This window comes from Cervus elaphus, chromosome 5 (genome assembly GCF_910594005.1).
Source record: "Cervus elaphus chromosome 5, mCerEla1.1, whole genome shotgun sequence".
In the NCBI taxonomy this organism is placed as follows: Eukaryota; Metazoa; Chordata; class Mammalia; order Artiodactyla; family Cervidae; genus Cervus; species Cervus elaphus.
The window spans coordinates 122,744,691-122,771,853 of record NC_057819.1 but is presented as its reverse complement, the minus strand read 5'-3'; the positions used below and the strand labels follow the sequence as shown (position 1 = coordinate 122,771,853).

The following is a 27,163-nucleotide window of genomic DNA, read 5'->3' as shown; positions in this document are numbered from 1 at the left end:
CCGCTCCCGACCAATGACCTGTGTCCAGCATCCCTTAGCGCCCACCTGGCAGAGGGGCGGGGCAGGACCACGTGGGGCGCACCCGCCCCTTCAGGCGTCTCCTCCCACCCACCGCTTCAGGAAGGTAGTCGCTGACAAGGGAAGGACAGTGCAGAGATGTTTAATAACAATAAAAAGGCTTGTTGAGAGCCAAGGCTCAAAAATCACCCCTTTGCAGCATACTCAATACAGAAAAAGGCTTCTATAAACTTAACGTTTTCAGTAAGAAGTAGTAGAAATTGGGTTGAGGCCCCTGAGACTGGCCTGGTGAATGAGGTAAGGCAGCTTTGTGCTTCCTCTTTGCAGGCCAGGTGTGAAATAACCGGAGTTCTGTTCTCACAGAGGGTGTGACTGCCACCTCTTTAGGAAGAGGCCGCTTGAGCGAGGCCTCTTCCATCATTAGGCCCATGCAGGGGGCAACCACAGCAGTGCAAGGGGGCTTCCCACGAGGACAAATGGCTAAACATGTCAGGGTGAAAATGTCACCCCCAGAATTCTCAGGGGCAGTCCAGGCATTAAGGGTGCCAGCTGCCCCTGAACAAGAGTCCCGGCCATTTTCAAAGTGCCATCATTGTCCTTGGTCAAGCACCAGGTTACGTTACTTTCTTCCTTTTTGTGCGTTTGGTGCAGCCCCTGCCAAACCAGCCACCCAGGATGGGGGCTGAGCTAAGTGGTGCACCCCGGTCCCCAGGCCCAGGTTCCTCTCGGCTTCTGCACAGTGACTTGCGACTGTGGCTGCCTTCTTCACCAGCACGCAGGGGAGTCGCCAGGGAGAAGATGGGGTCCTGCCACCTACGTAAAAGGGAAAGCTGGGTCAGGTGTGCCAGGGAGCCCCTTGCAATCACAACCCGCCCCAGGACGGGAAAGCTGACTGAGGTCACCCTGCGTCCCTCCCGTGTCTTAATTGTGGCTGGGCTGTGCTCAGTGGTAGCTCCAGAACATCTGTGAGAGGGGTAAGTTCCCCGAATAACTCAAAGGCCAGGACCCAGACTAGCCTGGCCTCTGCAGAACTCACTCCTCCTTGGTGCTTGAGGGGGCTGTGCACACAGGGGATGGGGAGGCACTAGCCCCAGGAAGGACGAGTCACTAGCCAACCCTGGGCCCCACCTTTCACTCATACGGCCAGGGACAGGCAGACCAGACCCTCTTCCCCTTCCCAGACGGCAGGACTTGACAGGAGGAAAGCTGACTAGGGAGGTGCGGCCTAAACACTACACCGTGACGAGATCATGTGTCTGAGATGTAGAACCACATATTATAAACTTAAGATACAGATAAGCACTGATAAAGAAAATGAGCTAAGTTAATGTGAAAAAAAAAAGTACAGTACACAATAGGCCCACATTACAGAACACCACAAACATAACATACAAGAATTGCCAGGCCCAGAAGGTGAAGGGATCCTTAATTCTTGAACCCTTTGATTAAAAGAAGTTATTGATTTCCCCTATAAGACCCTGGAAATTCACAGAAAGAGAAAGTGTAAACTTTTTACTCAATACACACACCACGTCTAAATTATCACAAATTCTGTATTAAGGCACAATTTGTTTAAGCTTCCCCAAAGTATTCCAGTTCCCCAAGCCAAGTGCACCCAGATCCTGAAGAGCAGAGTTGCTGAGAGCACATCCCTTCAAGGCACCTTCCCGTCCAGGCTGCCTGAGGGGAAGGGGGGACATCCAGGCATACCCTGGCAGATTCCCTCTCCCCGCAGGAATCACACCAGCCAGGACATCTCAGCCAATGCTGGGGCTGGGCCCTGCAGAGGCCACCACGCCGCAGTCACGCCTCAGATGCCAGCTGCCACACCTCAGAGCTTTCTCTACGCTCAGCTCACAGAAGACGACAGACACAGCCCATCCACACAGGGGCAGGGAAGTGGGGGACGCGCCTGTACCCCTCACCTGCTATAGCGGGGGATCTCCAGGCCCAGCTCGTCCATGAGGAGCTGCATGACGTCATCACACCTGCCGTGCAGCTTCAGGGCAGCCCAGTCATCCTTCGGGGTCCACTGGGGACAGGAGAAGGTGAGTGAGGACAGCACCTCACTCCTTCCCAACAGCCTGCTGGCCTTGGACCCTGCTTAGCCAGACCTCCAAGGTGCATGACTGTGGGACACAGATGTCCCAGGGATGGCTGGCTCTCCTGTTCTAAGGCCCAGGTCTGAGGAGGTGGCTCTGAGCACCTGAGTTACCTGCAAGTTCACAATGTAGAGCTTGGGCCGCCGGCTGGGGGGCTTGGTCATACACCAGAGGTGCGGATACTTCTTTAGAACCTGTGGGAATGGACAGATGGACAGACCACACACACCCCAGAGAAGGATGATACAGGAAGATGGGGTCTAAGGTTGAGCTGACCAACTGCAGGCAGGTTCACCCCTGTTCCCATCCACGGTGCTATTTGCATACCTTTAAGCTGGAGCCTAAACACAGGATTGTGTCTGCTTTGCTGGCAGCCTCGGTGGCTGCCTCCCAATTCAGAGGCTGCCCCAGCGTCCCCCTCTCCCCAAAGTGCACGATGGTGTCCCTGAGTTGGCCTCCACACTTGTGGCAGGTGCGGCCGGTCTGGTGCCGGTGCAGGGCAGTGCGCTCCGTCACATCAAACACTCGAACATACTCCCTATTGGGAGTGCAGGCTGTGCAGACCTGAGGGGAGTAGGGTCTGTGAGTGGGAGCCACTGGCCTGCCCAGGCCCGAGTCCCTGAGGGATCGCTCACTTCAATGTACATGTTCCCGTGGAGCTCCGACATGGCTGAGCGAGGCAGCCCACTTCGCAGGTGGAGCCCGTCGCAGTTCTGAGATACCACATGCTGCACCTGGAGGGGCAATAGCGGCAGTCAGCAGCAGGAAGTGGGGGGCGGCACTCAGGTGTGAAAGCATACCAAACCCTGCCGGTCCCAGAGCCCGCAGCCCAGCAGAAACTCCGACCTTGCACAAAGCACTGAAGGCAAACCCAGAGCAGCAGGCTGGTCCCAGCAGGACTCAGGAGGCTCTGATGAGGAGGGCACCAGGCCCACTCCCAACCACTCAGAAGCACTAGGAACCCCCAGGAAGGCAATGTTTGCACCACCTTCTCTTGGCTAAAAAGGGGCTCAGGACCCAGACTGATGCTTTAGGTCCTTGAAGCCCTAGAGGTTCGACCCCTCTCCCACTCAGCAACAGGTGCTTAGTGGAGGATCTCCAGAGGCTTCTTACTAGTTTGCCCTGTTATCTACGTGGTTCCTGAGATCTGTGGAAAAATGCAAGAGAAACACGAGGGGAAGGGGCTACCCTCACAAGCTCTTGGCCTAGGTGGACTCTCTGTGTGATGATTCAGCAAAGAGGCTACCCTCTACTCTTGGGAGTGGAAACACAGGAGGAATAGATGGCAGCTCAAACCAGAATCTAAACTGCTTGGTGGGCGCTCATCAGGGGTACCACTAGCTGACAGAGGTAGTATGCAACTGTCGCCTGGGCAGGATCCAAGGTGGCCCTTTGGATCCTACTCATGGACCCAGTAAGTACAATCAGCCTTCTATATCCGAGGGTTCTACATCCGCAGATTCAACCAACCAAAGATCAAAAATATCTGGGGTGGGAATATTCAGGGGAAAGAAATCCAGAAAGCTCCAAGAAGCAAACTTGAATTGGCCACATACTGGCAAGAATCTGCATAGCATTTACATTGTATTTATACCAGTTTAAATAGCACTGACATTATATTAGGTTTTATAAGTAACTCATAGATGATTTACAGTATAGGAGAGGATGCACAAATTACACACAAACACTATGTCCTTTTTATACAAGGGACTTGAGCATCTGCAGCCTTTGTTATCTAAGGGGGATACTGAAGGATGGCTGGACACTAGCCACTCTGGGCTCTTACCAGCTTCTGCTCATGTAAGCGGGTGATGCTCATGTGGGTGAGGGTTGGCTCAGCCTCACTCAGGTCAGCAGCACTGCTAGGTGGAAGGGAAGCAAAGGTGAGGGGAGTTGTAAGGACAGGTGCATGTTCCCTGTTCAACCAGGTAGAAATGCTGTGCCAGGTTGCTCACCTAACACTTCTTCCTTTCTGAAGCAGCGTCCACACTCCATTAGGGCCCCGGTAATCTGGGATAGAGGCTGCCTGCAGGTTCAGAAAGGAGATAAGCCCAGTGGAAAGATCACTGGAGGCACTGACAGAATTCCCAAGAATTTCTCTCAGTACTTCCCAGGCTGGCCCACAAACTGGTCAATTCGTTCCATAAGCTGAGCATTTCCTAGTCTAACATCCACCCAGATGGAGTGCACCCCTAGTGGCTTCTCCGCTCCACTAGGACCCCTGCCCCGACCTGTTCCAGCTCATCCTTCTAAGCTCCAAGGAGCCTTGTTCGTGCTGGGAGCCTCTTTACCATGTAGTCCAGCCTGGGCTCTGTGGACAGGTCTGTCCTCATACTGAGGGGGAAGACTGATCAGGCTCATCAGTATGTCCCCAGGGTCTAGCCAGTACTCAAGGGTTAGCAAACAGTGAACCCATAAGTGGAACACTCCACCCTCCAAGTTCTCACATCCTGATGCTGTAAATGGTTCTTGGCCTACCTTCACAAAGGCCAACCTCTTCAGACAAGATAAACGTTACTGAATTTCCCAAGTTTCCAATCCACTGAAACAGAGCTACCCCAAGAGAAGAAAACAGAGTGTGCCAGGATCAAGGTAGCCTGTGATTCCCCAGGCTGTGAGTGACCTCCCTTGTGGGGTGCCCTGTCTCTTCTCAGGTGCTTAAGCTCAGAAAAATGCCCATCCTGACCAGAAATTCATATGCACATGGAAAATGGGAACCTCAAACAGTAACACTCAGAGCAAATTAATGAACAGCTGCTTACAATTCTTTAAAAAGTGATGTCACTGCTTTCATATAATCACATGATAGGAGGTCACATGTGCCAGGGTTCCAGGTGTTGGTAAGTTAAAGCAGTTAACATACCTTACACATTTTCGCTATTGGGCCTCTTCAGTCATCCCTGCATGGAGTGTCTTACTTCACAAGTGCCTGTAAAATCTTACCCACCCTTCAAGGCCCAGACTCAATGCCATGCCACCTCCCACAGAAAAACAATCAGATGGGTTTTCCAGCTGAAACCAGAGGGTGTATTGGGATTTTCATTCTAGGGGCCTAGCACAGCCAGCTTCACATTAGTCATTTGCTTATATGGCTTAGTATCACCACCTATGGATTCTTGATGGAAATCCTTGCTTATTCACCTCTGCTGGGCCTACATGCAGGTCACACTCAACTTGCACCCAGCAATTAAAGCGCGTGCTATCCACCCTATCCAAGCTAGTCACATTCGACTGCCCAGGTAGCTTCTCTATAAAACTTACCAAAAGCCATAGCATTTCCCTTCCTTATCTAATGCACTCTAATGTGTATTGCCTTGTGTTCTACGTACCTTACTTTAACCTTCAGAATGAAGGTAGTTCAGGGCTTAGCTCTGCCCACACAGCCTTCGGACAAGCACCAAACGATCAAGTCCTGTTTTTATCACTCTTTCTTTCCTGTCTCTAACTGAGTATAACGCAAACTTCAAATATTTTAAAACGTCTATCTACTTAACGAAGATCCAAATAGAGTCATTTCGAGTTTCTCTAAAAAAGTAAAAGACGCTCAGCAGGCGCTTTTACAGTAAGCTTTTGCAAATCGGTACCATTGCTTAACAGAATACTGTGCTCAGTGCTGGAATCAGACACCCAGAAGGGGGCGCCCCCCGCCTGCCCAAGCTCCAGCAATCCGTGTTTCCCAGGACCTGGGAGCCGATCCAGGGCGCAGTCGTCCCCGCCTCGGGTCCCTACCGTGCTGATCCCCGCGCCAGTGTAGACGACCAGGTATTTGGCATTGCGGACGGCGCTGGCCAGCTCCCGGACTTTCCTCTGCAGCTCCTCCGGGTCGTCGCACACCTGCCAAGACACCGAGGCCGGTCGTGAGCCGGCCCCGGCCCGCCCGCGCGCCCGCCCAGTCCGCCCGCGCCCGGGACTTGCCTCCTCCTGCCGCCGCTTCAGGCCCTCGCGCCGCCTGCTCCGGCCCTGCAGCTCGGTCACCAGGTCCTCGCTCTCGGCCAGAAGCCTGCCCTCCTCGGCGCTGCGCTCGGTCGCCGCCTTCCTCAGGATGCGCGACACCTGCAGGCGCGGGGCGGGCGGTGAGGGCGGCGCGGGCTGGGGACGCGGCGCGGGGCGGGCGGCGGCGTACCTGGCGGAGGCGCTCTCTCTGTTGCTCTTCTCGCAACCTCCGTACCCGCTCCGCTGCCTTGCGCTCGGACCGGCTCAGACCCCCGGCAGCCATCGCTCCTGAGGAGACTCGCGCTTCCGCTTCCGCCTCCCGGCAGGCCACGCACCAACGCATGCGCGCAAGACCCGCCCCGCCCTTCCGCCCCGCCCGCGCGTTGCCCCAAGGAAACACCTGCCAGTCTCTTTAAAAGGTGTTTATTGATCATATACAAAATAAAGAAAACCTTATATATCACAAACATACACTATGTACAGCAATAAATACCCGGGGCCTGGCCCAGTGCCGCCCCTCCTGGACAATAATTTAGCAATAAATACTGCACAGGGCAGGGAGAGCACGAGGCCGCGGCCGCCCAGGTCAGCCAGGGTGCCCCAGTGAGGCCCTTCCCCACCTGGATCTTCAACAACCCCCGCCCGCCCGGCAGATCCCAGCGTACCCCCGGCCCCCCCACTTCCTGTCTTTAGCCTTAGGCAGTTAGGGCAGGTAGGATCTGATCAACTCTGCTCGGCCCACCTTCTCAGTGCCAGGAGAGCAGCAGAGCTGGACACACTGGACAGCCCTTATCCTGCTGCCCTAAGATGCCAGGAGAAGGTTTTCTGTACCCACTCCCGTTTGGTTAAAGGCTTCAGGGACTAGCAGTTTGAGGGGATGTGGAGGGTGGGGCTGGGACACAAGGTTGTTAGAGGGGTCCCCCTTCACAGGTCACTAGGGACGGCTCTCCTAACACTCCAGCTCAAACTGGAGGGACACCCACGTACCAAGGCTGCTGCTCCAGGGTGGGGTGGAAATGTGTGCGACTGGTCCAACAAGTATAGCACATGCTCAGGACACAGACCAGAGCAAGACAAGCTACCAGTCTCCAGGGCACACCCTTGCCTCTTCCCATCGGCTTCAAAACCAGACAGCTAACAGGAAGGCAAAAACCTGCCAGGAAGAATTATTCGGTGGCTTCTGGGGGAAAAAATCGTTAATGTGTTGGTTCCTTTCACCAAACCACAGCCTAAAAAAGTAACTTACAAGATCCTAGAGCGGAAACAGTGCTGCAGGCTGTGGCTTCCCAGCTGTGGACGGAAGCTTTGGCCAACCGGCCACCCCAGAGAGGGAAGCAGCAGTGACAAGATGGGACTTGACCATCTGTCCCAAAGCAGGCTGCAGTGGATCAGAGCTGCAGGCCCAGGCACTGACCACTGAGGCTGCTGCTGATGGTCAGGGTTGTGCCCAGACCTGGAGGCCTGGACCAAGAATAGAAAAGCCTCCAGGGAGACCTGGCACCTGGCAGAAACCAGCACACCACCCAGCAGCCATAGCTTCTCCAACGCAGTGAGTGTAACCTGGAGCAGTGGCCAAGAGCCCCGCGGAGGGCTCCCTGGAGCCATAACTCTGGGCAGAAGCTGACCTGTTCCCAAAGGGTTCGCCTCTGAAATCTGAGTGTCCATGTTGGGATAAGGGAAGACTGGGCAAGGGCAAAGTGTAGGAAGGTGCACATTATGGTTTACTTAGCGGACAAGTTTGGGAGACTTGGCCTGAGCCAAAGTCCTCAATTCGCTGTGTCAAAAAGTTGAGGAGAAAGAGAACACGACACACTCACAGTAGGAAAAATGAATTAACGAGAATCAAAAAGACACCAAACAGCCACATGTGGACACAGGATCTACTGTCAAGAACCAAAATGAAGTGGGGGAGGGGCAGAGAAGCCCCAAGAGGCTGGCTTAAGGGGAGCAGAATGCTCCCCAGATCCAAGGAAGAGTCGCTCCAAATCCAAAAACCTCAAAAGGAAGCATAGCCTCACTAAATCCAGACGTGTCTGTAAACCAAACCAAGGACCTGTAATTCTGTTCAGCACATGCCCACCCTCAAACCTTCCTCTCTCCAGGTCTACAGCATGACAGGAGTGCACAGAGATAGAGGCTCCACCTCCAGAACAAAAGTGGGGACTGTACTTGGACACGGAGAGCCTGTCCCTCCCCTTGTCCAGGACAGGGCATGATCTCTCTTTAGGGATTCTTATGATGTGATTCCAACTTGCTGCTACAAGCAACATCAACCACTCTCTTCTGGACCTTAGGTAGACAAAGCCAGACTGCAGGGAGCCAAAGGAAGCCACTAAGTGATTCAGAGTCAATGGTCAAAATCTCCATTGCAAGCCAACCTGGGTATAGCCAGGAATGTCTCTGAGTGTCTAGGGTCAAGATCAAGCCCAACAAGACAACAGAAGTAGACAGCCCAAATTCCCCAGAGTTTAGGCATGCTGCATCAAACGCTGGGATGAAGATTCTACTGTCTACAAGGTTAAACCCTGCCAGGCCACATTGTTTTTCTTTTCACCAGCCCACTTCTGTGCTTTTTCGAGGGGTTCAGGGCCCCTAGAAAAGCCAGCCAGCGACCCCAAGTAGTAGCCAAACCCCACATGGCCAGAGCCAGGGGAGCAGCCTCTTGGGGGGCGGGGCAGGCACCACAGACAGCCCCCATCATGTGCCTACAAGCAGCTGCCCAAGCCAAGTCTGAGATTGGCTGCCTCACTGAGTTGCCGTGACAGGAAGGTGGGCTCAGCCCTGGGGAAGCACCTCCACAAGCCGAGCAGTGGATCCCTGGAAGACACAGACCCCAAAGGGCGGTGAAAGAAGGCCCAAAGCCAAGAGCTGCCAGCATGTTCGGGGGGAGAAGAGGGACAGGACTTGGCCCCGGAGACCATAGCCCTTGTCTGGCACTGGTGGGGACCCCCAGGCCTTCAGGCAAGGAGAAGGGGCTGCTCCAGGTGGGCCCCGAAAACACCTGGCTCTGCCTGGGAAGCACCGTCCTGCAGCATGGAAACAGCTCTGGGATGAGTGGGCAGTAGGTCCCTGGGCTTCCCCTGCTGAGGCCCACCTGAAACCCACAGGAACAAATCTCCGATTGGTGGCTGGAGCCCAAACACGGTGACTGAAGGCCAGAAGGAAGACAGCCAGGGGCAGCTTGGCCCTGGCCTGGTGGGCACCCACAGTGACTCCTTGATCCCTGTGAGCCCCCACCCAGGTCCAGAGGCCGAGGATAAGGAAGTAGTGCGGGGAGCAGTGGGGTGGGGCGCCCAGGATAGCCCCCATTTTCACCTACACTGCTGCTGGATCAGCCCAAGCCTGAGACACACATGCGAAGCCAAAGGTCAGCCTGGGGTATGGCAGAACCCTGCAACTGACCCCCCCCCCCCCCCCGCCCTGGGGCTCAAGGTGAGTGCCAAAGCAGAAGAGGCAGGGCTGGCGGCGCAGACCCCCAAGCTCCACTGGAGCAGGCGCAGCCCGGCATGACAGCCTGGGCCTGACAAGTCAGCAGAAGCAAAACCACAACCAAATCCAAAAAAACAAACACGGGAGAACAGACACAAGAAGTGACACCCACAGGTCAAAGGTCACCAGAAGCACCAGCACGTGACGCTGCACAAGACCTCACCAGGCACGGACGACACCACGGCACCGGCAAGAAACGGAAGCAGGAAGGGGCAAGGGAGTAAGTCACTTTCGGTACAATTGCAAAAGAGATAGCAAAGAGGACGTCAGGACGCGCCTTCTGGTCGCTCGCGGCTTGGCTTTTTTTTTTTTGTCTTTTTTTTTTTAAACTAAGTTTTATAAATAACGTCTGATAACTCTGTGTATATAAAAACTAAACTCCAACAGCCACAAAGACTTGTCTGTAAGTTTACAAGAAAGGATTTTTTTTTCTTTTTTTTAAACTAGCAAAGTTTCTATTATACTTTCTTCCCTTTTCCATGTATATGGTCAAATGTTCTTTTTTTTTTTTTTTAAAAAGACAGTTTTATAAATACTCTGCAGCTTTTTTTTTCTCTAGCTTTTAAACATATAATTTAATAACTTCGTAAAAGGAACTTCTCTCTTTTAAATAAAGGGCTATGTAACCACACAAACAGGTCATGTAAACAGTGACACGGGACCCATCGAAGGACACTGGACACACCCTTCACGCTCACAACCAGTGATTTGGTCTTGTTCAGTGCAACACATCAGGCGTGAGTGCCAAGGCCCCTGGCCCACAGCCACACGACGTCCCATCCCCCCTAGCGCCAGACTGGTGGCCCGCCTGTCCAGGGCCCTCGGGGACAGCCGATCCCGTCTAGGCCTGCGGGCTGGACTGAGAGTGAACCTCCTGGCCTCCTGCTAACCTGGTGGCCTTCAGAGCCTGTGGGTCACTCCATAGTGAGAACAGCCTCTCCTGCCCTGCAGCCCTCCGTGCTCGGGGGAACATGCCCCAGAGAACCTGCTTGATTTTCCTCTGTCCACTCCCACAGGCTGACTCGACTCCAAGCCCACCTGCCCATGGTACACAGGGGGCGGGGGCGACCCCACGTCACCGCCAAACTGACCAATCCCAACGTACAAAACACACGATGACAAAGACGAGATCAAAGGGGCTCAGCCCAGCGCCCCTGGGGTGCAGGTTGTGCTTTGCAGGGAAGGGAGGAGGTAGGAGAGGAGGAAAAGGAGAGAAGAGGAAGAGGAGGGAGGAAGAAGGGGACAGGGCTGCCGAATTTGCCATGCGCCTACTGGCCCCTTGCAGACCCGCCTGGCCAAGTGTGTCCCTACGACCGGGCGTCCGTCTTGGACTTTACTATTGTGATGACGCTGGTGGCAGCCACCTTGCCGGGGACAAGGGGCCCCAAGCCAGCAGCAAGGGGACCCCGAGCTGGCGCCACAGGGCTTCGGGCCACGGTCCTGGCGAAGTTCTGCAGGGCCTCGTACTTGGAGCGGAGGGCATCGAGCTCCAGCTTCATGCTGGCGTTCTCAGAGGCCAGCTTCTCCACCTCCTGCTGCAGCTCCGCCTTCTGCTTTTCCAGCTCCTCCTTCTGGGTCACCCGCTTCACACGGCAGCTGGCGGCATAGCCGCGGTTCTTGAGCGTGCGCCGGCGCTGCTTCAGCTGGATGATCTCCTCCTTCGAAAGGCCCCGCAGGTGCTGGTTCAGCTCCCGCACCGACATGGTCACCAGCTCCTCGTCCGTCAGGCTGGTGCCATTCTCTCCCGGCTCCCGCTTCACCTGGGGAGGGCACAGTGCACGAGGTCGTGGGCCAAGTGGAGGCCATCTGCCCCTGTGCCACCCCAGCCCTGAGACGCTGCCCACCCTATCTGCTCACCTTCAAGGCCTTGTTTCCTTTATTGGGGGTCGTCATAACCCGGGGGGCACAGCAAGCAGGCACTCTGCGAGACAGGGAGCAAAGGTCAGGACCCTGGAGACCACACCCTTTCCCTCCCCAATCCACACAGAGCCTTGAGCCCCCCTGACACCCTCTGTCTACCCAGGGGAACACACCCAGCCCCGCCCCGCCCCTCCAGCCTCACCCCTTGCCTGCCCCTTCCCTTTGATACCTGGCCTCTCCAGAGCTGGGTTGCTCCCTGTCCACCCTGCCCCTAGGGAACTAGGTGGGAGGCTAGGAGGGTCAGATGGGGGAAGGGGAACTGAAGGGCTATTAGGGAGGCAGAGGCAAGTAAAGGGGCCGGGAGTGGAGGGGTAGAGATTAGAAGGATGCGGGAGGGGCCAGCCTAGAAGGAAGCCGGGAGCTTTAAAAATAACCCCAGTGCGCCCCAGAGCTTGGCTGTTCCTGGCGAGTCATGCTGACTCAGCACATCGCTCCCGCTCTCTGCTCTCTCACCGGCCTGGCACTCCCGAGGCCGCCAGCCAACACAGCCCCAGGGGACTGGCAGCAGCAAGCTGCTGGGGCGGTGAAGGCCAGCCTGGCCAACAGCAGGTGAGGGTCGGGGCCAGGGTTCTACCTCCCCTAAGCCGCCTGGGACAAAGCCCTGCTCCCGTGAAGGCTCAGTGGGCTGTCCCCACTGGGGACTGGAGCAGAGGGGAGGATGCAGAAGACTGCCAATTCTCCTAGACTGTTCACTTTGAAGAGTAGTAAGCGGAGTTGTCCAAGCCGCTCTGATTTTGTCTTTAGCACTGGTGGGAGCTCCCCACCCTCCTGGCAGCAGACACTCCTGCCAGGGGAGCCCAGCCCCACGCCCCTCCGCCCTCTTTGTCCACCTCTGCTGCCGATGGAGTAACCATCCTGTGGCTTTGGTTGCAGCTTTTTGTGCCCCTGCCCCACCCCATCCAGGGTATTTCACAAGAGTGCCCACAACTGACCCCCCAGGGGCCTGCTCAACCCTTTCTGGCCAGTGACTATTCTCTGGCTCCCTGGTTGGGGTCCCCACCCACAAAGCAGGGAACAAAACCCAGAGGGCCCCCTCACCCATCCACTTGGTCATCTTTTCTGCATCCTGCCCTCACTTTCTGCAGCCCTGCCAAGCACATTTCTCCCCATTGAGTCCTGGGATTCCTGGCTCAGCTTGACCACCTCTGTCCCCTTGATCCCTCCGTGACCTTCCAGGTTAGATGCAGGGAAGTAAATGGAAGCCTAACCAGGATTGTGGTGCCCTCCTGGAGAGGCTATGGCGCCATTGCTCTTCCAGAGCAGAGGAGCTGGAGGTCACGAGGTCTTCAGGGCCCCATGCCTACCACAGGAGCCAGGTCCTCCAGGTGGAGCCAGAAGGGCTCCCCCAGCTCTGAGTCCAGGTCCAGAGTAATTGAGTTGGTCCTGCCACTGTCAGCGTGAAGGAAAAGCCCTGGCACCAGTTTTTCCCACGCGCCATCCTCCCTCCACCCCCCCATCCCCAAATGCTGAGCATACGGTGACTTCCTGAAGAGATCACACAGAAAAGTGCCGAGCATGGCGGCTGGGAGCTGAAAAGTGCCTCCTCGGCAGATTTCACCCTCCACAGAAGCCCTGAACTCAGCACAAGTGTAGCCAATCGCCTCCTAATCAAAGGTGTGCCTGTGCGCAGCTCGTGGGGGGGAGGGGCGGGTCTTAGCAAAGCAGGGGCTTCCGACCTCCTGGCCTGGTCTCCGCTACCTGCAGACTCACACTGCTGGGACGGAGACAGCTTTTGGGCAAGGGATGGGACTGATGGCTCAGGGCACCACAAGAAACCTGAGGGAGGGGATTTCAGAGGCCAGATCAACGAGAACCTTTACCCTGTTTCTTGTCTCTGCTTCTGCGAAGGCTGAGCACACCTTGTGGTGAAGGCATGGGTGGTCCCAAAGGCAGGAATCCACCAAGGTACCCAGGGCCACTCATTCAAGCTCAAAGCCAGCCAGAAAGGGGAGAGAGAGCTCCATCCTCTTTCCCGGGTGTGGACAGCAGACAGGAGGCCAGTCCACCCCTGCCCCTTCTCCTGATCGCAAACACCAGTGGCCAAACTGCCCTGGCAGGTGTGGCCTTGGTCACTCTGGCACCCTCACCTAGCCCACTGCACTCCCACCCTGCCCTTTAGACCAACCTTCTCCAGAAGCCCTTTGTAAAAAGTCTAAAACTTAATTTCGACCAGAGCATAAGTAGCTAAGAAGAATCTACATGTTCCTGGGGCAGAGAATTCCAGCCAAAAGATCAGCTGAAGTGTTAAAACACCTGGCATCTATAAGCCCAGGGCTGGAGAGGAAGGAGGACAAACCACAAGGTCAGCCTTGGCTAGCCATGAACCCCTGGGCAAGAGCAGTCAGCTCTGGTCTAGACGGAGTGCTCCCCTAACCCTGAGACCAGGAACCACTTATACACCCAGGAAAAGTAGCTCAGGCCACACCACCCTCAGGCTGTCACTCCCCAGGAGTCCCTCCCTACCACTGGCCTGACACCCAGCAGTGCCACGTTCCTCGCTAACCTGCACAGTACTGAGCCCCAACCTCAAGTGGAACCACTCTGGGGTGACTGGGATTCGTCAACTCCTGCCATCCACACCAGTCCACTTGTTATGCCCTGAAGGCTAGGCACCCTCAAAGTTACCACCACTCAGACCCCAAGGCAAGGCTGTGAAGAAAGCCAAAGCCTGCTCACCAGACACCTCACTCCCCTGAAGTCTAAGACCTTCTGCTTCCTCTCCTTTGCAATTTCCTGGTAGAGCTGCACCGACTTGCCCCTTGAACTGTCCACTGTCACCGAGGACTCAAGTACAGGCACCCCTCCTTCTCCCACTGCCTCACGTCTTCCCACCTGAGGCAGCCCGGCCTGGCCAACCACACCAGCCATAGGGAAAGCCTACTTCCCAGCCCGCTAGGACGGCCCCCCCTAAGCTCCTCCCCTCTTCTCAGAACTATTTCCCAGTTTGGGGAACTGTCCCAGAGGCGGGTCAGGAACCAGCAGCCTGAGAAAAGCCTGCCTGGGAGGGGATGGACAGACCAGGGGCTTCACCCTCTACCCTGGGATAACCCGCACCGTGACCGCTCCGTTTACTCCTCACCCTCCTATCGTAAACTCACGTATCAGTCTAAACTTAAGCTGGCGCCCCAGCCTGGGGCTGGGCCCCTTCTCACTTCCCACGGTTTCCCTCTCACCGCTCGTTTCCCGGCCTCTCAGGCCCCTAGCTCAAATCCCCCCAGGCATTAGGACGAGCATCTAGTGACCTCATGCTGATGACTCAGCAAGTCTCCCTCTGGGCTCTGGCACGCGTGTGACGGAGCGAAGCCGGCGCGGGCAGGGTCTTCCCAGCCCCCCCACGTGCCGCCTCCTCCCCCCAGCCTGCCAAAGACCCCGCGCCAGGGAAGCCTTGACACAGACACCTGATGAATCAGCAGCTCAGGCCGGGGCCGCCGAGCTTTTCCGCGGAGCCCTGGGCGCCCTGCTCGACCCCACCCTTTCCTCCCGCCACCCCGGCCGCCCCTCCCTCCAGGACGCCCCGGCTTTACCTAACCAGCCCAGAACACGCCCCGCCTGCCCCTGAGAGCCCCTGCGCCCACCCCAGCACTCCCGGCTCAGGGGCCAGGAACCGCTCCTGACCGGTGGGGAAATCGAGGCACGGGCCGCCAGCAGGGCACAGGCAGACCCAAAGACCGAAGTGTACCCGGCCCGCCCCGCCGGGAGGAGCCGCAGCCCCGCGAGCACCCGTCCCCGGCCTGGAATCCCCGGCCACCCTCCGTCCGGCCCTAGCCCGGCCGCCGCCGCACTCACCCACCACACTGCGGGCCCGGCGGGCCGAGGCCGGGGCGGGGCGGGGCGGGCACTCCGAGGCCGCGCTGGGCTGGCCAAACGAGTACTCCAGGCCCAGAGTGGGGGCTCGCCGCTTGCGCGGGCCGCGCCGAGCGCGCTGGGAAGGCCGAGCTGGACCAGGCTCGGGGCTCGGGATTCTCCGCCGCCGCCGCCGCCACCGCCGCCACAGCCACCGCCGCCGCCGCTCCACAGACGTCACATGATGTTTGGTCACGTGGGCTCCATTCATGAAGCGGCGACGCGACCGGCTAGGGCTTAAAGGGGAAGACGCGGCGGCGGCGGCGGCGGCGGGGGCGGGGCACGCCTGCACTGCGCCTGCGCACCCTGGCACGGTCGCCTGGGCAACGCGCGCCGCGCCCGGTGGGTGAGGTCTCGCGGGACTAGCCCAGGAGCGCGCTCCCGGCCAGCCACGCCCCCTTCGAGGCGGGGCCTGGCGATCCTGCTCAAATACTCTTCTGTGCCTTGTGTGCAGGACGTTTCAAAGGCCACGTGTCCAGGGCGCCGGTGCGGATCAGAGGTCCCATGGATAACGGAGAAGACTCTCACGGTAGTTCTGATGCCGCCTGTCAGACTCTGCATGCACTGCCTCCATAACTGGAGCGGGCCTCAGCCCTGCCAGGAACATTGGCCTGGCTCACAAAACCCATATACTCCCAGAGGTGAAGGGCTTATCCAGGATTCAAAACTTAGGTCTGTCTGTCACTTCCAACATCCTTCCTGTAGTGTAATCTGTCTTCACCCAACATCCCGAGACCTCACAAGGACTCAGGCGGTCCCTGGAACGCGTCTAGCTCAGAGTGGGTGAGGGGTAAACATCTGTTGAATGAACAGTTTATGTAGAAATTGTACCTTTCCTTTCCTGTTTCATCGGCATCTGCCTGGAACTCAGGTCACCGGTCCATGTCTACTCCTGAACTTTCTGTAAGTTCTCACGACTCTTAAAAATTCCCAGAGGAAAAAAAAAAAATTCCCAGAGAAAAAGGTGACAAAAGGCAGACAGGAAATTGAAGGGATCCAATTTCTACTTTGACATTCTGGATTTACCTTCTCAAGTGTAAAGCCAGGAAGGGGGACCTACCCTGCCAGGCAGGTCAGAGGGATCAGGTGCGCTGAAAGAAGGATGAGTGACAGAGGGGTTGCCTGTCCTCAGGGGAATTCAGTGCCACTGAATGAATGATGGAGGCCAACCCAGGAGGCCCCCAAAGCCAGGAGACATCAAGGTGTCAGCAGCTCTCTCTCCCAGACTCTAATTCCCTCAGAATCCCACAGGACCTTGTCACCTACTTTTCAGGGTTGCATGTGGTTGTCTTATCATCCTGTCTGTGTTCTTTAATGGCAAGGCGTGTCCCCCTGCACCGGGTGTAGCCTGAGTCTCACAGATTATAGGGCCTTAATATACTCAGGGAGAGACTTCTAAAGCCCTCAACTCTTCTTTTTTTATTTTTATTTTTTATTCTTTTTTAAATTTTTCCTTATTTTTGATTGTGCTGGGCCTTCATTGCTATGTGGGTTTTTCTCTAGTTGCGGCAAGTGAGGGCTTCTTATTGCAGTGGCTTCTCATTGCACAGCACAGGCTCTAGATGTGTGGGCTCTGTAGTTGTGACTCTTGGGCTCTAAAGTACCGCCTCAGTAGTTGTGGCACACAGGCTAAGTTGCCCACAGTATGTGGAATCTTCCCGGACCAGGGACTAAACCCACGTCCCCTGCTTTGGCAGGCGGATTCTTAACCCACTGGACCACCAGGGAAATCCCACTCTCAACTCTTAATGTACTAGACCACAAAGACTTGCCCCTGAGGCCAAGAAAGAGGTCTTCTTGGACCTCTCACATCCTCACCACCAGCTGTAAGCTCTTCTTCTGTTCTGCTCTGCTTAGGTCTGCTCATACTTGCAGGGATTTCTCCAGGTGTCACTTCCTGCAGGATACCAAACACCTCATATCGTTCTCCCCACATCACACCCCTTCTTGGGCCTGTGTGGCTCTGCCACAATTCCCCACCTCTGGCCTTTGGTGGTTGGAATCAAGGTTCACAGACCTGCTGGCTGAAACCCAGTGTGTTCTTCACAGGGTAACACAAAGCTTGTTGCAAAGCTCATCTGGATCCCTGTGCTTCCTCCGAGACTGTGACAGGTGATTCCTTATTTTGGAACCACCTTCTGGCTTTCTCCAAACCCCAGACCAGGGCACGTGTGGGAGCAGCAAGACCCGCTCATCTTATTGGTAGACACCTGACACACAGGAGGCGCTCCAACAGTGAGACTGACCTTGACTTGAAGGGCACAGTCAAGGAAAGGCTTTGGTCCTGGGCAGATGTGTGGCCTGTGTGACCATCTCTTCCAGGACATGTTTTCCCCAGAGTGATGGTGCCAGGGTCTCCCTGCACTGCCAAGTACTCTGCCAGGCAAGGCCCATAGCTCACTCATGCTTCTACCCACCAGCATGGAGTTCCAGGGGCTCATGCCCTAGGGGGGCCCTGCAGGAACTCCAGGCTTCATGAGGGCCTTGGGCACTTGGTACGTAGTGAGTGACTGGGACTCTGGAGACCACCCTGACAGGGACAAGGGAATGTGGTCTTGCCCTTGTGTGTGTGCATGCTCAGTTGTGTCAGACTCTTTGTGACCCCATGGTCTGTAGCCCACCAGGCTCCTCTGTCTGTGGCATTTTCCAAGCAAGAATGCTGGAGTGGGTTGCCATTTCCTCCTCCAGGGGATCTTCCCAACCCAGGGATTGAACCTGAGTCTCCTGTGTCTCCATCATTGGCAGGTGGATTCTTTACAACTGAGCCACTGGGGAAGCCCTAACTGCTGTAGTCTTGCCCCTTAACTGCTGTTTTTTCTGTCTCCCGTAGATTTGGAAGGCCATGTCCTTGTCCCCAGAGTGTTCCCTTCTCCCATCACATTTGCACAGGGCTTTGGTTCTAAGTGGGCCCAGAGGAAGGAAATGAACCAGAGTTGAGACCTTGTAATGCAGTTCCTGGAAAACCTCTGCCCAGGGGCTCTCTGGTCCCCTCCCATCGCTTCACCTGAATGCCCCCTCCACCAACACCCTACAGATGCCCAGTCTTGGTCCTCTGACATACTCACTCAGGTGTGTGTGAGTGTGAACCTCTGGAGGCAAGGGGCCTTGTCTTCATGCTCAGTAATTTGTTCATCAAACAAATGTGAAAAAAAAAAACGAAAAAAAAAGAAGAAAAACAAAAAACAAAAAAAAACAAACAAATGTGAGCCCTCTTGGCCCCAGAAAAGGTTCTGACCCTCAGCAGCTCCTCTGATCTTGTGGGCTTCTGATGATGGATAATTTTAAGTCAAACTGACTGGGCCATGGGGTGACCAGATACTATTTCTGCGAGGGTGTTTTTGTATGAAAGTAACATGTACAGCAGTAGACCAAATTAACATTTTATTTTTTCCTTTTTTATCCTTCAAATTAATATTTTAATCAATAAAACAGATTGTCCTCCTTATGTGGGTGAGCATCACTGAAGCAGTTGAAGGCCTGAATAGAAGACTGACTCTGCAGAGTAAGACAGAATTATCCATCAGCCTACTTCAGACCTCACCTGCCTACCTCAGTTCTTCCTGCCTGATGGCCTTCAAATCAAAATACTGGTTCTCTGTGGGTCTCCAGCCTGCCTGCTTGACTCCATAATTGTGAGCCAATTTCTCATGATAAATCATGATATGAGCTTTGCAACATATATAAAACATGATAAATCCTGTTTATATATATGTGTGTGTGTGTGTGTGTGTATATATATATGTATGTCAGCCATCTCCTACTGGTTATTCCTCTGAAGAACTCTAACACATCTTCCTAGGGGGCTTCTTCCTTACCTGCCCTTGGCCTTGCCTGGGTGAGCTGGGGAGACATCTATCCCCACCAAACCAAGAGGCGCAGAGTACTGAGGCTGGTACCCCTCACCCCCACAGCAGGGCCTGCCAAGACCAGCTATGGTGCCAGTTTCCTGTCATGCCTCTAGTGACTTTCCCCAGAAGCCCCCTCACACCCTGCTCACTGGGAGACTCAGCCCCACCAGCCAGGCTGGCTGACTTGGATTGTAGGGCTCTGCGCATGTGGGTGGCCAGCCTTCAGTGTTATACCAGACAGCGATGACCCTCCAGCACAGGTGGGAGCCTCCCCTCCCCACGTGGGGACAAAGTTACAAGTCCAGGCATTGGGGATGGAAACCAATTTATTTAATCTAAAAAGTTAAGAGACAGAGCTGACAGCGTCTGTGGGTCAGGCCAGGAAAGGGAGATGATGGCCTGAGTGTTGGGGCCTCAGGAGTCCAACCACCTGAGGAGCCTTTTTCTCAAATCTCGTGCTGGCCAAGAACCATGGGCCCTTCTGTGGGATGTCGGGGACCCTCTGGTTCTTCCCACACTGAGGAAAGAGTTGTGAGTGGGAAAAGGGCAGACGTTCTCCTTGGGTGGGCCTTCATGGTGGGGGTGGGGGGTGGAGTGGGGCCTTGACCTTTGTACTCAAGGGGAAGCCAGCTAATGCTGGCGGGGGAGGGTAAAGCCCCCTCAAGCCTCCTGAGCTTTGGAGGAAGGTGGTCCTGACGTGGTTTGGGGATAGAGGAATCGGGAGGCTGAGGTCAGAGAATCCTTGTTTTGGACCAGGACACACTTGGGGGACCGTGGAGGTTCCCACTGGGAGGTGATGTGCCCCATCCCGGCTATGACTTGCTGATCCGAGTGGACCAAGCCATGGACAGTGTGGATCAACATGAGGACACCCTGTGCAGCCTGGGGCTAGATACTCTCAGCGCAAGAGCTGCAAGCCCAGGAGGAGAAGGCGGAGAGTGGTCCGCAGGCAGGCTGGACCTCTCAGTCCTTCTTGCCTGCTGGGGCCATACTGCGGGGCAGCAGCTTGGAGTGGCCAGAAGGGGCCAGCGAGGCACCGGGAGGGGAGTCCAGTTTCACCTTGTCCAGGATGGTTTTCTTGATGGCAGCTGGTGAGACCTTCTCCTGGTCGGCCATGGACTGCAGCTCTCTGGGGAGACAGTGAGGAGGGCTGCGTCCAGGGCCCCGCCTCCTTCTAAGCTCAGGAGCCCAAGAGGGAAGTGAGAGGAAGCCCATGGCTTCCAGCAGGGAGCTGCTGCGCTGTCACTCCTACCTCAGGGCCTTTGTCCCTGCAATGCCCTCTGCCAGTGACCCCTCCCCTACACTGCCATCCAGCTGCCACTCACCGCATTCAGGTCAGCTCAGGGTCACCAGATCTACCAGCAGCACCTGAGACACAGAGCCCTCTCGGCCCTGACCACGGGACACAGGCATCATCTGCTTCCCTTGCAGGCTGGCACCCAGAGGGCAGTGCTGTGTTGTAGCCTCACTATCAGACAGTGGTAGAGAAGCCCGGGCACTTGGACTGGACAGCAGGTGGGGTGCTGAGAAACAGGCCTGTCCATCCTGCAGACCTGAACTTGCAACAGGGACTCTGAGCCAAGATGCCACACCGTGTCTGTCCCCTGCTCTTTCAGCTTTCACTGACTGCTGTCGTTGTGCCAGTACCTCCTGCGCATCTCTCTCTCTCTCCCCACAAGGCCAAGAGGAAGGTGGTATTGTCAGCCCCACAGAGATTTCCTCCTGGCCTGCCTCCCTGGTTTGGATGACCACCCCAGTCAAAAGGCCACAAGTGATGAAACAACATGAGGAGCAGAGCCTGGGCCCGGGAGGCAGCGCCTCCTCACAGGATGATGGGGGATGGTGAGGGATGCTGTACACTGCAACCCCAGGGCTCCCTGTGCCCTGCCCACTGCCAAGCCAAAGCTCAATAATCATCTGCTGAGCCAGTGACAGAGTGGGTGGGCAGTGGCTGAGGCCCACCGTGTGCGGGTGCAGGAGGCCTCCACGGCATTGATGAGCAGAGAGCGAAAGCCCCCGCTCTCCAGCACATGTAAGGCATGGATGGTGGCCCCGCCTGGTGAGCAGACGTTGTCCTTGAGTTGGCCTGGGTGCTGTTCAGAGTCCAGTAGCATCTTGGCAGCCCCCTAAAGCCAGAGAGAGGGGCTGAAGGTTGTGAGGGTACTGCCCCCCCCATCCCAGCCACACCCACTGACTCTCCACCCATCCACCCCAATGCACCAGTCTTGGTCCTGGCAAGGAGTGGCCCCCACCAGAGGGTCAGAAAAAACACTAACCAGCAGAGCCTGGGCCCCAAGGCGGACTGCCAGGCGTCTTGGAAGTCCCATCTTCACACCTCCATCAGCCAATGCGTCCAGGGCTGTGAATGCCTACAGGGAGAAAGCACTTAAGCTGCTGTCCCAGGCCCATTCTCATTTTCCTCCGGGCAGTGCTTAGGACAGCAACCCCAGGGAACTTCATGGCTCTCCGTGCCCTACCCACTGCCCGGCCAGAGCTCTATAAACATCTGCTGTGCGAATGACTGAGTTGGTGGGCAGTGGTTGAGAACCACTGTGTGCAGTGCGTCTGCAGTAGCTCTGCCCGCAGAAGCCCAGAGCAAGGAGGAGGGTAGAAGATGGGGAGACATGCCCTGAGGTCCTGGGAACTGCCTACTTGCCCCTGCCCCTCCCCAGTTCTCACATAGGCTGGGCCACTGCCGCTGAGCCCTGTGACAGCATCAATCAGGTCCTCCTCCACCTCCGTGCAGAAGCCCACGCTGCTCATGAGCTGCTCCAGGAGCCTGCCGTCCTCCACCTGAGCGTGGGTGCCTGTTGCATACACCGTGGCCCCTTCCCGCACCACGACCGGCGTGTTGGTCATGCAGCGGATGACTTTGGGAGCTGGCTGGAATGCCGTCAGCTTCTGGAGGAGAAACCAGCTGTGTGTCCATCCCGGCCCCTTGCCCTGTGGGCTGTGCCGGATGTGGGTGTGAACGTGCTCACCCAACTCAGCCAACCGAACACTTCCTGAGTTCTACAGGCTGCACCAACACAACACACCCACTTTACAGGTGGGGGACCCCAGGTGTGAAGCAGGCCAGGACTCCTGAGCCCTCTGCAGTGCACGCGTCTGCCCCATCTACAGACCCTCGGGCCAGTTTCAAGCTGTAGTGCTCACCTTCTCGATGGAGCTGATGGTGACGCCGGCTGCGCAGGACACCACGATGTGCCGAGCCTCAATGTCAGCAGAAATCTCATCCAGGATGAAGGGGATGATGTGTGGCTTCACGGCCAGGAAGAGTACGTCACTGTGCTGCACGGTCTCCTTGTTGTGGGGCGTGAGGTTCACCCCCATCTTCTGCAGGGAGCACCCAGGCAGGCTCAGCCTGTGATTCGTGGCTGGCTGGCCCCCGCAGTGTCCCCCCACAGGCCAAAAGCCCCTCATGTAGCCCCTCATCATAGAGGATTCTGGGAATGTCAGCATGGAAGGGCTAGCGGCTCAGGGCATGGGGCACTGGCATCCTCTAACTGCCACTCCCACCCCAAAGTGGAGGAAGCATTCTGCTCTGAAAGGTAACTCTTTTGTGGGTGGAAAAGGAAAAGTGCCCACAGTCCAGGCCCACCCCACCTGGGTCTGCAGCCCCTAGACCCCTGCCCCGTGCCCTCCAGGTACGAGTAGTGCTATAGGTAGCGGTCTTAAGCTGGGAGTCTGCCAGCACCCTTGGAGCCCTCACTCAGCTATGGCAAACTGAAGCTGCGTTCAGCCCTTGGATGTCTGTCCTGGCCCCCACACTGTGACCCCTTGTGGGGGCTCCACTCTGGGAACCGCATTCTTGACCAGCAACCTTTTCCCACCAGCTGCACATGTGCCCATCAGGCAGGTCCCAAGAGCCGAGGGAGGGAAGCCATCTGCAGTCCGAGAGGCAGAGTCTTTAAGATACTCTTCCCCAGGGACCCTCTTCTCACTGGTGTGGGGAACTGCGGCACAGTGCCGCCCACTGGGGCCCCTACTCCTAGTCTTCCAGGGTCATGGCTGTCACATACTGGCTTCCAGAAATACTGACCAACCTCCAGAGGGACAGCCGCCCAGTCACCCTCCAACCCTGCACCTACCCTGAGGGCAGAAACAGTGGCCAGGTCCATGTCTGGGGAACTGGCCATTATCTTGTGGGCAGCCACAACACCTGCAGGAGACAACAGTCCCTTCCTCAAGGCCAGGCCTGGCATCCCTCCCCCACATTCCCAGGAAGAACAGAAATCCCCCCACCCCAGGGTAAAACAGCAACCACAGCCTTACTCCAAACTTCCCAAGGCTACCGTTTCCCACGGCTCAAATGAGGCTTGTTATCCCGACTCCCTCTTCTCCTCGCAGCCTGGGGAAGGGTAACCGGCCCACCCTCTTACACTTGTCCTTTACTGGTCATAGAGCCTACCTGCTGCTGTGAAGCCCTTGGCCAGGGCAAAGGCCAACTGGCCAGCCCCGATGAAGCCCACGCTCATGGTGTCTGGAGGTCTGCGCCCACCGCCCTCTCAGTTGGCACCGGCTCTGCAAGAACAACGCGGGACGATGGGGCAGAATCCAGCCCAAGAAGTTAGGCAGACAGTGTCAGCTCTGGCCACTCCACCGCCAACCGGAGTACCCCCGCCCCCGCCCTATTTCAGCCGGTCTAACTCTCCCCTACTCCGGTGCCCCGCCCACCGCGGCTTCCCGATCGGTTCCCGAGGGTCCCAGACACGGGGAGCTGGGACAGGCGCGCCCGCCTCCGGAAGAGGTCGGCAGCTCCGGAAGAGGGGAGACGAATCATCTGCGCCCCGACGCCCCCACGCCCGAATCCCCTCCCCACGCCCACACCTCCCCAGGTCCGAACCCCCTCCACGCCGAAGGCGAGGGCGCGGAGCCACATTTCCTTCCCGCGGCAGCACCGCCCGCTCAAGCCGGACTTCAGCCTGGCCCCCCGATAACCCAGTTACCCTGTACGTGTCGCCCCCAGTCTGCAGCGCCGCGCCCGCCACGCGGCACCCACTCCGGGGGCCCCACCCCCGCCGCCCCAGCCAATCCGCGGCGCGGCCGCCCTGGAGCCGGCCAATCCAGGGGCGCGGGAGGCGCCGGGGCCGTTGCATCATCCGCTCGCCCCGGCCTCCCGCCCCCGCCCCCAGGCCCAGTCGCCCCCGGGCTTCAGAACCCGCACCCAGCTACCCTCAGCCCGGGCTGTAGACCCTTACCCACCCGAACCCGGACCGCTCTTGGGGACCGAGCGCGGCGGGGGAGGGGCGGCAGGAGCCGGGTTCTCAAAGAGCCTGTAGCTTGAACACGGACGCGGCTCTCGCTCGCTGTGAATCCAGACATGTTATTAACTTGATCGTCGAGCATGGAGGAGTACAACTAGATAGGATTTTTTCCTTTCTTTCTTGTAATGCTTTTTTTTTTTTTAAATTACTTGCTAGGCTTCTTGCTTTATTTTCGGGAAGGGGGGATTGAAAACAATTTATCAAATAAGAACATTTAAGGCATAGCACTATTTTGATACTGTATTTTGTCACTTAATTTTTTTTTTTTTTTTTAATTATAGCCGGAGGTGTGGAAACTGGAGAGACAGCCCGGGCTTTCTCAGAATCTCAAAACTGGGAGACACCTGGGAAGTCCAGGTCCCTCCCCCTGAGATCTGTACCCCTTCCTTCCCCACTACAGTTTCCCCTCTGTTAGTCTCAGGCTCAGGTGCCCTTTTAAAACTACATGGCCCTGGGGGTCACTGGCCTATTACTACCGTGACCCTCCCCAAACAGGCTCTCAGGGTGGGTAGTGGTCAACCAGTAGATAGAAGAAGATGACCTCCTAGTGGTCCAAGTTCCCACAGAGCACCCCATGTCTCTTGACATCTTGTCTGCAGGGTCCGTGAAATCTTTTGGCCCTGGACTCTCAAAAGATCTCTAGTTATCTTTGTGAAGGACATCCTCGGGGCTCATTTGAACTGAGCCTACTTTTGGGGTTCAGAATAGTCTGGAGTCCCAGTCAGCAACAAAGTTAAGAGCAAAAGTAAGAAGCGATCCTCATTGACAACCCATCCCCTACCAGGGGAGGGGGTGAGCTGCTTTTTTTTTTGTTTTTTTTGGTTCTGTATCTTAAATGATGACAAGCTGTTCTGAAATGTAATTTCAGTGTATTTGGACGTTTGTGCCCCAGAAAGCAGGGCTGTGAGTTCTTGACATAACAATGACCAACACCGACACCACCAGACCACTGTGCGGTGAGCTTGTGTACACAGCAGATGTTCAGGCCTCCTTGTGTTTATTGTGGCGTTCAGTCCTCACCCTCTAAGGGAGGAGCTGTTGTAAGTTCCGGTCCAAAATGGATTGCTCAGGGAGTGGCCCAGACTCAAACGCATAGATGCAAAGCTGGGGATCCTACCATGTTTGACTGTATGTTATTAGAGAGGGGCCTCCCAGGTGGCTCAGTGGGTAAAGAATGTGCCTGCAATGCAAGCGACCCAGGTTCGATCCTGAGTATGGAAGATCGCCTGGAGGAAGGCATGGCAACCCCTTCTAGTATTCTTGCCTGGAGAATTCTATGGCTAGAGGAGCCTGGTGGGCTACAGTCCATGGGGTTGCAAAGAGTCAGACGTGACTGAAACGACTTAGCACCCACGCACGCACATATCATCAGAGAACAGAGTCCGTCCTTTACAAAGTATTGTTTTTCTCGTGACAACAACAAATAACTCCTTCCTCCAAAAAGAAAGAGTCCTCTGATCCAAGGAGTGAATATCATGAGGACATTCCCCCAGTGCAGCCTCTTGGGGGCAGAGGACATCTGGTACGCTTATCTTGAGCCCTGGAACCCCTCTCCTCCTCCGTCTACCCGCTCAAGACCTTTGAAATTTAGAGTGGATGTAGCTTTGGGGGCAGAAGACCACAGGGCAGTGAACAAATTGGGGATGTGTGACAGATAACTCATTTCAGAAACTGGGTTAGAAAAGGAAGGAAAACTGTTCAGGCCTCCCTGTGGGCTGGGAAGGGTGTGGCCCGTAGGCGCCCTTGTCACCTGGTAACACGCTCCCAATCCCCACCCTCCTCAGTCAGCAGGGCCACCAGGACACCTTGGATCACAGGGGCTCCTGCCTGCTCCTGGATCTGCTGCTGAACTCGGGCCTCTGCAGGTGAAGGACCCCTGTGCGTGTGCCCTCCCCAGTGGGCAGACAGGCCGTGTCTCTCTCACTATGCGTGGTGCCAGCACAGGTAGCCCTCGGACGCTGTGCCTAAAAGCTGCTTGAGCTCGCTACCATGAGTGTAGTGGCCCCTCTGCCCACTGCCATGCCCAGGACCCCTGGAAACCCCCGTGGTGGTGGTGAGTGCTGAGAACTCCCCACCCCCATCTTCCCCTTGTTGTCGCCCACTACTTCCTGAGGAGACTGCCCGCCCACCACCCAGTATCTCAGCGGCCCCCTCCCCCGCGGCTGCCTCCTTCCTCAGCCAGGTCTGGTCTAGGCTCTTCTCTGGGAACATTCTGGCAGGTGATCCAGGAGATGCAGGTGGCCACCACCCCCTCTGGCTACCACCCGCTTAGCAGAAACTACTCCGTGCAAATCAGCGTTGGTGTTTATTTCCTGCTTAAGGCCATGGGCCAGGCTATGGGCTGAGCGGCTACTGTGCTTGGGCAGCTAGTGGTCTGCTCCAAGCTGGCCCAGTCTGGGCCATTGAGTGGGAGAAGCTGGCTGGAGCATGGAGAGCAGTGACCCTAGCAGGCCCTGGTAGACAGCGACCAGGCAAAGGAACTCTTGAGCAGAGGTCGTTGGTCTGTGAGCACCAGAGTACCAGCGCCTGGTACCCAGGTTTGTGTCTCAGTGGCTGCCCCAGGCTGGTCCTCCTCTGGATCAGGGCTGCCCCAGGCGAGGCCCCCCGGGTCCTTGGCAGGTACGGCAGGAGCTGCTACATCGGGGTAGACGCTGGGGGCTCGGTGGTGGCTCCCTGGTGGGTGAGAACCTATTGTCTTCCTAGCGTGCTGTGCCCTTAGCAGTGTTGCTGGCCCCTATGGGCC

General features: G+C 56.5%; 3 protein-coding genes and 1 long non-coding RNA gene across 13 annotated transcripts; 1 reads left to right on the top strand and 3 right to left on the bottom strand.

Moving 5' to 3' along the window:
• Positions 1–144: 144 nt before the first annotated feature.
• Positions 145–6,394, bottom strand: SIRT7 (sirtuin 7). 3 transcript variants are annotated; one of them, XM_043905178.1, is made up of 10 exons: positions 6,244–6,394; positions 6,036–6,173; positions 5,850–5,954; positions 4,076–4,146; positions 3,907–3,982; positions 2,756–2,854; positions 2,448–2,684; positions 2,234–2,314; positions 1,944–2,050; positions 145–831 (listed from the first exon to the last, which is right to left on the bottom strand). In XM_043905178.1, the coding sequence occupies exons 1-10, from the start codon at positions 6,334–6,336 to the stop codon at positions 633–635; spliced, it is 1,206 nt and encodes a 401-aa protein (XP_043761113.1). In that variant the 5' UTR covers positions 6,337–6,394; the 3' UTR covers positions 145–632. The 3 variants fall into 3 exon arrangements, with proteins under 3 accessions (XP_043761113.1, XP_043761114.1, XP_043761115.1); XM_043905179.1 differs by having other exon boundaries at positions 3,907–3,979; XM_043905180.1 differs by lacking the exon at positions 145–831 and adding an exon at positions 846–1,496.
• Positions 6,395–6,460: 66 nt separating this feature from the next.
• MAFG (MAF bZIP transcription factor G) lies at positions 6,461–15,541 on the bottom strand. 4 transcript variants are annotated; one of them, XM_043905181.1, is made up of 3 exons: positions 15,249–15,541; positions 11,400–11,463; positions 6,461–11,302 (listed from the first exon to the last, which is right to left on the bottom strand). In XM_043905181.1, exons 2-3 carry the CDS (start codon positions 11,433–11,435, stop codon positions 10,850–10,852), a joined length of 489 nt encoding a protein of 162 aa, XP_043761116.1. In that variant the 5' UTR covers positions 11,436–11,463; positions 15,249–15,541; the 3' UTR covers positions 6,461–10,849. The 4 variants fall into 4 exon arrangements, with proteins under 4 accessions (XP_043761116.1, XP_043761120.1, XP_043761117.1 ...); XM_043905185.1 differs by having other exon boundaries at positions 15,253–15,387; XM_043905182.1 differs by lacking the exon at positions 15,249–15,541 and adding an exon at positions 14,139–14,798.
• Positions 15,542–15,697: 156 nt separating this feature from the next.
• On the top strand, positions 15,698–19,011 carry LOC122693478. The gene is made up of 2 exons (XR_006340908.1): positions 15,698–15,834; positions 18,738–19,011. It is a non-coding gene; the product is annotated as an uncharacterized LOC122693478 (long non-coding RNA).
• A 450-nt stretch (positions 19,012–19,461) lies between these two features.
• On the bottom strand, positions 19,462–24,217 carry PYCR1 (pyrroline-5-carboxylate reductase 1). 5 transcript variants are annotated; one of them, XM_043905176.1, is made up of 8 exons: positions 24,103–24,217; positions 23,565–23,677; positions 23,245–23,315; positions 22,310–22,489; positions 21,833–22,051; positions 21,430–21,522; positions 21,116–21,279; positions 19,462–20,282 (listed from the first exon to the last, which is right to left on the bottom strand). In XM_043905176.1, the coding sequence occupies exons 2-8, from the start codon at positions 23,629–23,631 to the stop codon at positions 20,117–20,119; spliced, it is 960 nt and encodes a 319-aa protein (XP_043761111.1). In that variant the 5' UTR covers positions 23,632–23,677; positions 24,103–24,217; the 3' UTR covers positions 19,462–20,116. The 5 variants fall into 5 exon arrangements, with proteins under 5 accessions (XP_043761111.1, XP_043761107.1, XP_043761109.1 ...); XM_043905172.1 differs by having other exon boundaries at positions 21,833–22,054; positions 24,103–24,214; XM_043905174.1 differs by having other exon boundaries at positions 21,833–22,054; positions 24,000–24,120.
• Positions 24,218–27,163: the final 2,946 nt, after the last annotated feature.

Bases quoted from the DNA above. Each gene is read 5' to 3' on its own strand.
- SIRT7 (XM_043905178.1), bottom strand. From the start codon at position 6,336: ATGGCTGCCGGGGGTCTGAGCCGGTCCGAGCGCAAGGCAGCGGAGCGG. The intron at 2,685-2,755 runs GTGAGCGATCCC...TACTCCCCTCAG, and splicing joins ACGGGAACATGTACATTGAA to GTCTGCACAGCCTGCACTCC. The intron at 2,315-2,447 runs GTATGCAAATAG...CCATTCCCACAG, and splicing joins GTTTAGGCTCCAGCTTAAAG to GTTCTAAAGAAGTATCCGCA.
- MAFG (XM_043905181.1), bottom strand. From the start codon at position 11,435: ATGACGACCCCCAATAAAGGAAACAAGGCCTTGAAG. The intron at 11,303-11,399 runs GTGAGCAGATAG...TGCCCTCCCCAG, and splicing joins AAGGAAACAAGGCCTTGAAG to GTGAAGCGGGAGCCGGGAGA.
- PYCR1 (XM_043905172.1), bottom strand. From the start codon at position 23,631: ATGAGCGTGGGCTTCATCGGGGCTGGCCAGTTGGCCTTTGCCCTGGCC. The intron at 22,055-22,309 runs GTGAGCACTACA...TTTCTCCTCCAG, and splicing joins CCATCAGCTCCATCGAGAAG to AAGCTGACGGCATTCCAGCC. The intron at 21,280-21,429 runs GTTAGTGTTTTT...CTCTGGCTTTAG, and splicing joins TTGGGGCCCAGGCTCTGCTG to GGGGCTGCCAAGATGCTACT.